A 9012-nucleotide genomic window follows, 5' to 3' on the forward strand; every position below is an offset into this window, starting at 1 on the left:
GGTTATTTGGTAACCGTGATAGCGTTACGGAGATGCTTAACAAACTCAAGTGGCAGACTCTGCAAGAGAGGCGCTCTGCATCGCGGTGTAGCTTGCTCGCCAGGTTTCGAGAGGGTGCGTTTCTGGATGAGGTATCGAATATATTGCTTCCCCCTACGTATACCTCCCGAGGAGATCACGAATGTAAAATTAGAGAGATTAGAGCGCGCACGGAGGCTTTCGGACAGTCGTTCTTCCCGCGAACCATACGCGACTGGAACAGGAAAGGGAGGTAATGACAGTGGCACGCAAAGTGCCCTCCGTCACACACCGTTGGGTGGCTTGCGGAGTATAAATGTAGATGTAGATGTAGATGCAGGATTCACAGCCATGTGTGGAGGCCTGCACGTGGGAGACCGAACAGGTTTGCGCAACCTTGTTGCGGTGATGATAGTCACCTCACCAAACAACTCACCGTATATTTATTTACTGATATGTCTCCATAGACACTTCGCAACTACCTATAAAAATCTCCGGTGCTCTGATTTTCCGCCAAAAGAAACTTAATGACACCTCTATGCTTGGAGCGCACCTCCTTTACAGACGTACAGACGTACAGCGCCGCAACCTATTGGAACTTCATAAACTATGGGGACTTAATCGGAAATGTTCCACTATGTCCCACAACTAATTCCGAATATGTTGCATTACTTACCGAACGCCCCACGTATTAATCGCAATGTCTCGTGCAGGCATTCTGCAGCGTAGAGACGATGTATATAAAGTGCTAGTGCGCTATATTCCGGTGTAATATTGTTTCTGGCTATAACTGCTAAACGCTACTAGCGGAAGTTACTTCGTAATTTCCTTACGTACTATCATGTACTACAATCCCTCTCTTTTGTCTGCGCAAAAGATGACGGAGGGTTGTCAATTTTGCTTCGCTATGGTAGCCATGTTGCCTCTCCATGGACTCTACGACATGAACGTGTTGCTTTGACTGATCCAAGTTTTACAGTCTGAGACTATGGGAGCAATTGATGGAGATGTTATAGAATGATGTGTGACAGTTAGCATGTGTGTATAACTGACGAATAGCTAGCAAAGCATTCCTACCCTGTACGTTGAGGTGACAGTATCCTTCTTTGATGGCCTGACGGTCTCTGGATTTTTTTTCCACTTTTGGACTTTGGGCTGTTGCTTGTGGCCGTTGATGTAAAGAAATCGGATGTTAATGAAACCATTTTAGCCAGTAGCGTATTCCTTAGATTTTATGTAAAGTTTTTAATCGGTTCTTTTCTGGTATTGGTCTAATAATACTACTATTCGCAGAGTGGTGACCATTTACTAATAGCGCACAGAATTTCTGGTGCATTCTGCTGGACATATTTCTCGGAAACCTCGATGTGAGCCACATCGAACTTCTATGAGATATACTAGCGTATCGACTGAGTCGGAAAATGAAGAACTTTGGTTCTGATGAAATGGAAAAATCATTTTTTTATCATCACATAGTGAAAAGCATTCCTTGAAGATTAAACTATGTAAACACTTTAAAATGATTTTTACAGGGTCTTCCGTCTTTAGAACGAACTGCAATGAGTATCCAAAGACCTTTGGCAATCACAGCACAATATGTAAACGACGTTCCGTTTAGGTAAATCGGTGATTGGCTTATTATGAAGTTTTGTTTATTTTTGAAACAAGCACATTTAGGACACAATCGTAACCATTTTCGACCCACAATGTCGATCTTCAGACGCTACAGTAGTACAGAGTAAAAAGTTTGTATTACGACCATCAAATAAGTAAAAATACTGTTGCTAGCTCTACTTCTGAATTAAGTGAAGAAATCAGATGTTATCGAAACCATTTTAGCCAGTAGTGTTCCCCTTAAACTTTGTCTAAAGTTTATTAAAAAAATGGCCCTGAGCACTATGGGACTTAACTTCTGGGATCATCAGTCCCCTAGAACTTAGAACTACTTAAACCTAACAAACCTAAGGACATCACACACATCCATGCCCGAGGCTGGATTCGAACCTGCGACCGTAGCGGTCCTGCGGTCGCGCGGTTCCAGACTGTAGCTCCTAGAACCGCTCGGCCACCCCAGCCGGCTAAAGTTTATTAAATTGAAGGTATAGTTAACCAGTGGAAAATGCAGAAAGTTCTACTTAGTCATTCAACCACTACAGTCCAGGGACATAATTCTGACTGGGAAGAAATCACATACAGGATTCCCCAAGACTCAATCTTAGGTCCACTATTGTTCCCCATATATGTAAGTGGTCTCCTGTCCAATCTACAACAAGAAGAATTAGTTCGTTTTGCAGATGAGACTAGTATTGTAATCAATCCAAGCATACATACATAAAGAAAAGAAATTGTAATCAAATTTCTTAAAAGTATCGTTGACTGGTTTTCTGTGAATGGACTCACTCTCAGTTTTAAAAAGACACAACATATTCAGTTCTGCGCTTCTAGCGGTACTACACCAATGATAAGTGTAACACATGGTGAAGAAACAGTATATAGGGCGGAAACTTCAAATTTAGGTGTTCATATTGATGAGATTTAAATGGGAAAAATCACGTTTTGGAACACAATTAACTTTAGAATCATTGCAATTCTTGGGGAGAGGCAAATCAGTAAGTTGACATAATTTGCATACTTTTATTCAGTAATGTCATATTAAATAATGTTCTGGGGTAACTGTTCAAAAAAGTGCTATAAGAATACTATGTGGTGCTCACCTCCGATTACCTTGCAGACGTCTGTTTAAAGAGTTGGGCATTCTGATTACTGTTTCACAGTGAATCGTTTACTGGAAAAACCCCTTGGGCCGAAACGAGTGATTTGTTATGGGGAAAGAAAAAACTAGATCATTCTCACAATGTGAGCTAGTTTTAATCTATGTTAACTACATAGGATGTAGATATTTTCCAAAAGTTTTGAATCTTCATTTAATGTTCACTATGGAGACATACATTGTTAAATTTGTCGGACCCAAAGGGTTTCTGAAACAAATGTAAATAAATTTAATTGAATTAAATAATTTCATGTAAAAACCATTACTCACAATACATATTTCGCCACAGTATTACATCAGTCACTTTTCTTTATCCATATAGGCGGTTTGGGAGTATAAATTATTGTAGAATCGCTGGGTTTCTTCGGAATGAGGTAGGTAAGGTTTGATTTTTATTAATCTGTCACTTTGTGTTACTAATCATTGGCACTTCAGATGGGAAAGTTGGTTGTGATGGAAAATCCGGAATTTGCTCTCCATCTGCAAGTCTGGAGGTATGTTCCTGCAATCCACCAATGAACGTTCGGATCTTCATAATTCCTGGAGTAAGATTGCTGTAGGAAAACGCCATAAAGTCTGAAACTGAAAAACGTTGCTTTCTTTCTCAAGGAAATTTTTCTTCCTTGTGATTCCACAGACAACACATTCTTCTTGTAATGTGCTGGCCACCATGAAAGCTCTCTTAGAGCTAGAAGAGGTGATTAATTCTGCATACTCCAACTGCCAGGTACACTCTATCAGTCTTTTCTACGTTTCTCTTCGCAACACTGGAGTCCCTGTCACAACGCAGGCAGCTGTGCCCTCTGAGCGGGAAATATTAATGGAATGAATCAAATCTTCCTTTGGCTATCAGTGTCAACATGCGTCGGATTACACAATGATTTTTACAATGAAGTAAATACCCCTTGCTGCATACAGGCGTTGATATAAGTCAATGGGGACAGTTGAAAATGTGTGCCCCGACCGGGACTCGAACCCGAGATCTCCTGCTAACATGGCAGACGCTCTATCCATCTGAGCCACCGAGGACACAGAGGATGGTGCTACTGCAGGGACTTATCTCTGGCGCCCCTCCCGTGAGACCCACATTCCCAACTTTCTTTCGTACATGTCCGAAAGAACAGATACCATCTTCATATACAATGATTTTTATTTTGGGCAACGCAGCCTTCAGAGGAAATGTGGGAATGTCGGACATTTTTGGCAGACATATTCGTTTATACGACATAAGATAAAGAGCACTGAGGCTCTTTCTAGTTGTTGTTTCATATTATGTGTAGAATACGACCTTCCCAAATTTTAATTCATGTATGTTGAAGACAGTGTAAGTAAGCTGATGCAAATAGATGGTGTCTTCAATGAGGATAAATGGAAGCATCAGATTTTGCATGTAATCAACGCAAATTCTTGCGAAATCCTGAGAATCTCTGCACGTGTTCTGCATACGATCATCTGTCTTGTGGAACTTTTCAGCTCTCCATTTATGAATTAATAGTTCGGCTGCGGCCACACGCTTTGCATTATTAATTACGATACGACTTCTTATTTTCACACGTAATTCTTCGCAGACACAACATGTATCAACTTGTGGTTGACCAAATTTCAAATTGATATTTACATTAAAGATGTTCCAGTAATGCCAATAAGTTACTTTCACTTCAGGGTATTGTGACTGATAACAGTCCACATTTCTTTCACATTAAGCTTTAAAGCCAAGTATTTTTAGTCTCTATTTGTGTCGTGTGATTCGTGAACTGGAAAACTGTTTATGTGGTTCTCAACCAACAATGTTACGCCAGTTGGATATACATTTGCATACCGCTGTTGTCCCCATGTATCTTGGGGAACTTGCCAGAGATTGGTAGATCCCGTCTTCTCTGCAATTTGTTATCAGAAACACTGTACACGGATAAAAATGCACGCTTACAGACTTGAACACACCAGTCAGTATTTGTACGTACGACTTTTGGGTTTGTTTTTGACAGGTAAGCTGTTGTCACCTACCAATTTTGGACGTTTCCTTGCAATGACACATACCATTATTAGGCTCTGTAAGAAACCACCTTTCTCATTTTTAGTGTCGAATCTTAAGAACTGGAATATAATTCCATCTTGACGTCTGAGCTAATTGTAGTAGTCATGAATTTCCACTTGCATCTGCAATAACAGACAGTGCATTCGTAAGAGGAATAATAGGAACAGATTAACCAAACAATAATAGTAGTTTCACTGGTGAACGACTTAATTGCAATCACAACCTTGTTCTTTAGGCTTAACTGTTTCACCTTTATAGTTCACTTATTCAATGTTTTTAACTCTACTTTCTTCTATTCGATCTCGTTACTATATAACGCTTTTCTCGACTTTCTTCCTTTTATTCAGATTGATTTCATCTCTACCAGACGCCATTTCACTTGCAACTGATGTACAAAGCCTGAAATTTACATCGAGTAAAAATGCGGGAAGAAACCAGAAACAATAGAATAACGAGTGATATTGCCAACTTTACGTTTTGAATAAAAATCCCTCCTCTCCTGGACATGATGTATTCCTACATCACATGAAAACTTCCGCCAGCTACTGGAGCCAATGTTTAACGTTGACATGAGGGGTTTCCACATAAATCTATGCGTCTATACACAAACCATCATATGATCACATAATCTCAATTAGCTTAAAAAGGGTACATGGGGGAGTTTCTGTAAGTGTATTCCCTCACGAAGTTTGTTTTAAATAATTCTCTACGATTCACAAGGAAAAATGACATTCATTACTCCACACTATGGTTGTCTTTAGTACAAAATGGGGGTGCACAATGCTGCTACAAAATTGTTTGATCACTTACCCAGTAATATGAAATATCTGACAGACAACAAAGTAAAATTTGAAAACAAACTAAGAAAGTTTCTTCTGGACAACTCGTTCCGTTCCGTAGCAGCATTTCTGTTACCGTACAGTGTAAAATGTAGTGAGTAGGAGTTACTCATACCTGTATATCTTTCTTCTTTTTCTAACATAATTGCGATTTATCGCGCAAAATGATCCGTGAACTGTGTAACTAAGTAACTAAGGTGCTAATGAAATGAATGTGGATCATACCAGGGGCTACATTTGGTGAACAAATTTCATGCGCTGTTAAATAAAACGTAATACCAAATCTTATGGTAATATAAGATATAACTAAGTGTACTTTTCTTGGCCCAATCTTTGTACCAACGAGTTGCAGCAGATTGTCGCCCTTGCCGTCTGGTCCGTGTCGTCTCATCTGAACAGATGGGCAATGGCGTAAACATCCAGCTGTCCAAAGTACAGAAGCACCGGTCTTCGGATATATTTACCATAATAATTGCTCCTTTCTTCTATTTATCGTAAAAATCTTTTTCTGCTTCAAAACTCACTTCATTGCTTTGAGGACCTGTATTCTGTTTTTATATTTTATGAGTAAATGATTGAACCATTATTGTGAATGTGATACATTTTATGGCTTTCACAACTAACGACTGTCTCGGGGGACACGCGCATCTAGCGCAAAGAGTAATGCAAGAGAAGTATCCTTAGTTGTTTCAATGTAAGTCCCTGATTTTTGGTATTATATTTGGTTTGAAACACATGAACGTTGGTTCACCAAAATCCGCCCCTAGGTGTGACCCCACATGTACTTTAATAGCACATTACTTAGTTCACAAGTACACCTACTAGAAATACACTCCTGGAAATTGAAATAAGAACACCGTGAATTCATTGTCCCAGGAAGGGGAAACTTTATTGACACATTCCTGGGGTCAGATACATCACATGATCACACTGACAGAACCACAGGCACATAGACACAGGCAACAGAGCATGCACAATGTCGGCACTAGTACAGTGTATATCCACGTTTCGCAGCAATGCAGGCTGCTATTCTCCCATGGAGACGATCGTAGAGATGCTGGATGTAGTCCTGTGGAACGGCTTGCCATGCCATTTCCACCTGGCGCCTCAGTTGGACCAGCGTTCGTGCTGGACGTGCAGACCGCGTGAGACGACGCTTCATCCAGTCCCAAACATGCTCAATGGGGGACAGATCCGGAGATCTTGCTGGCCAGGATAGTTGACTTACACCTTCTAGAGCACGTTGGGTGGCACGGGATACATGCGGACGTGCATTGTCCTGTTGGAACAGCAAGTTCCCTTGCCGGTCTAGGAATGGTAGAACGATGGGTTCGATGACGGTTTGGATGTACCGTGCACTATTCAGTGTCCCCTCGACGATCACCAGTGGTGTACGGACAGTGTAGGAGATCGCTCCCCACACCATGATGCCGGGTGTTGGCCCTGTGTGCCTCGGTCGTATGCAGTCCTGATTGTGGCGCTCACCTGCACGGCGCCAAACACGCATACGACCATCATTGGCACCAAGGCAGAAGCGACTCTCATCGCTGAAGACGACACGTCTCCATTCGTCCCTCCATTCACGCCTGACGCGACACCACTAGGGGCGGGCTGCACGATGTTGGGGCGTGAGCGGAAGACGGCCTAACGGTGTGCGGGACCGTAGCCCAGCTTCATGGAGACGGTTGCGAATGGTCCTCGCCGATACCCCAGGAGCAACAGTGTCCCTAATTTGCTGGGAAGTGGCGGTGCGGTCCCCTACGGCACTGCGTAGGATCCTACGGTCTTGGCGTGCATCCGTGCGTCGCTGCGGTCCGGTCCCAGGTCGACGGGCACGTGCACCTTCCGCCGACCACTGGCGACAACATCGATGTACTGTGGAGACCTCACGCCCCACGTGTTGAGCAATTCGGCGGTACGTCCACCCGGCCTCCCGCATGCCCACTATACGCCCTCGCTCAAAGTCCGTCAACTGCACATACGGTTCACGTCCACGCTGTCGCGGCATGCTACCAGTGTTAAAGACTGCGATGGAGCTCCGTATGCCACGGCAAACTGGCTGACACTGACGGCGGCGGTGCACAAATGCTGCGCAGCTAGCGCCATTCGACGGCCAACACCGCGGTTCCTGGTGTATCCGCTGTGCCGTGCGTTTGATCATTGCTTGTACAGCCCTCTCGCAGTGTCAGGAGCAAGTATGGTGGGTCTGACACACCGGTGTCAATGTGTTCTTTTTTCCATTTCCAGGAGTCTAGTTTTACTTGTTTTGAGGGCTTAATGTAAGCTTATTATGTTTTCCTACTAAAGAATCTGAAGATGGCCGATGGTGGCGGTGGGGTGGGGGTGGGGGGAGGGGGGGCGCGAAATCGGTTACGACTGTGTCATAAAAGTGATTGTATCAAAAACAAACAAACATTTATAAAAATAGTACATGTTTTGGCACTTCTGGTATTCTTATGCCAGTTACTCTCAACGTGTGGGCTTTTTTGATCGTACATAAATAATTAAATAAATGGATTGATTACACAAAACATCCTCTTGTGGCAACCACTTGGCGATCATGACGTTGCTTGGCTTCCCTGGTAGAGAGTCATCCTCAAACTTCCAAAGGACCTTCTGCGGAAGTTCAGAAAAGGCGTCCATCAGTGCTTGTCGTATAGACTCTGGCAGATTTCTGCTCTTAACATTCGAGCCAAGGCTGAAGTATATGGCTCCATATTTCGCACCACTCAGGAAGGACTGTATCTCCTACAACGGCAGTCAGTTTATTGTATCACAATGTATCGTAAAGAATGTTTCGCCAAACTAACGTTTGCTAGAAAGAGACTTACCTGCGGTAGCGGCTTAGGCTTTCCTTTAATGTGGAGTCCAGTCATTTTGACCACAGTGGGTTGCATCGGCTTTGGATAAGAGGAGGAGAAGTGAGTTGTTGCGAGCAAGAGACTAATATTGTACTGCGATTCAAAGATGCTGGGAACATCGTTTCCGAAATGTTCCCACATTACTTCATTTTGAGCCGCTGTATATCTTCTAGCAAGCCAAAACGCGTCTAGTATTTGATAAGTATTGTCAAGTCTTTCCCAGAATGTCATGTGGTCCGTGTAGGTTGTCTCAAGCTCTGGCATATACGCAGGATGAACTAGATTGCCCATCATACTGCTGACCAAATACCAACAACCGGTGGAGACCCCAGTTTATGCACAAGGCCATAGTAACAAAACTGTAGGTACATTTCCATTACCACCAAGTCAAATTTCTTCTCAAATCTGTGACAGATTAAAGTAAAGCAATAAATACACTTGTCCAAAGCGTAAATAATTCGACTTACTGAGAGAAAAGTTATCATAAAA

At 42.7% G+C, this 9012-nt stretch overlaps 1 protein-coding gene across 1 annotated transcript in view; it reads right to left on the minus strand.

Annotated features, from left to right (window-relative positions):
* Positions 1-8696, minus strand: part of LOC126475256 (UDP-glucosyltransferase 2-like) — a 36378-nt gene extending 27682 nt beyond the window's left edge. Inside the window, exons 1-2 of the mRNA XM_050102969.1 lie at positions 8494-8696; positions 8188-8410 (exon numbers count right to left, since the gene is read on the minus strand). Of these exons, the coding sequence (XP_049958926.1) occupies positions 8188-8410; positions 8494-8664 (394 nt within the window). The 5' untranslated portion in view covers positions 8665-8696. The remainder of the gene's footprint in view (positions 1-8187; positions 8411-8493) is intronic.
* Positions 8697-9012: the final 316 nt, after the last annotated feature.

This window comes from Schistocerca serialis, chromosome 4, assembly GCF_023864345.2.
Source record: "Schistocerca serialis cubense isolate TAMUIC-IGC-003099 chromosome 4, iqSchSeri2.2, whole genome shotgun sequence".
Lineage (NCBI taxonomy): Eukaryota > Metazoa > Arthropoda > Insecta > Orthoptera > Acrididae > Schistocerca > Schistocerca serialis.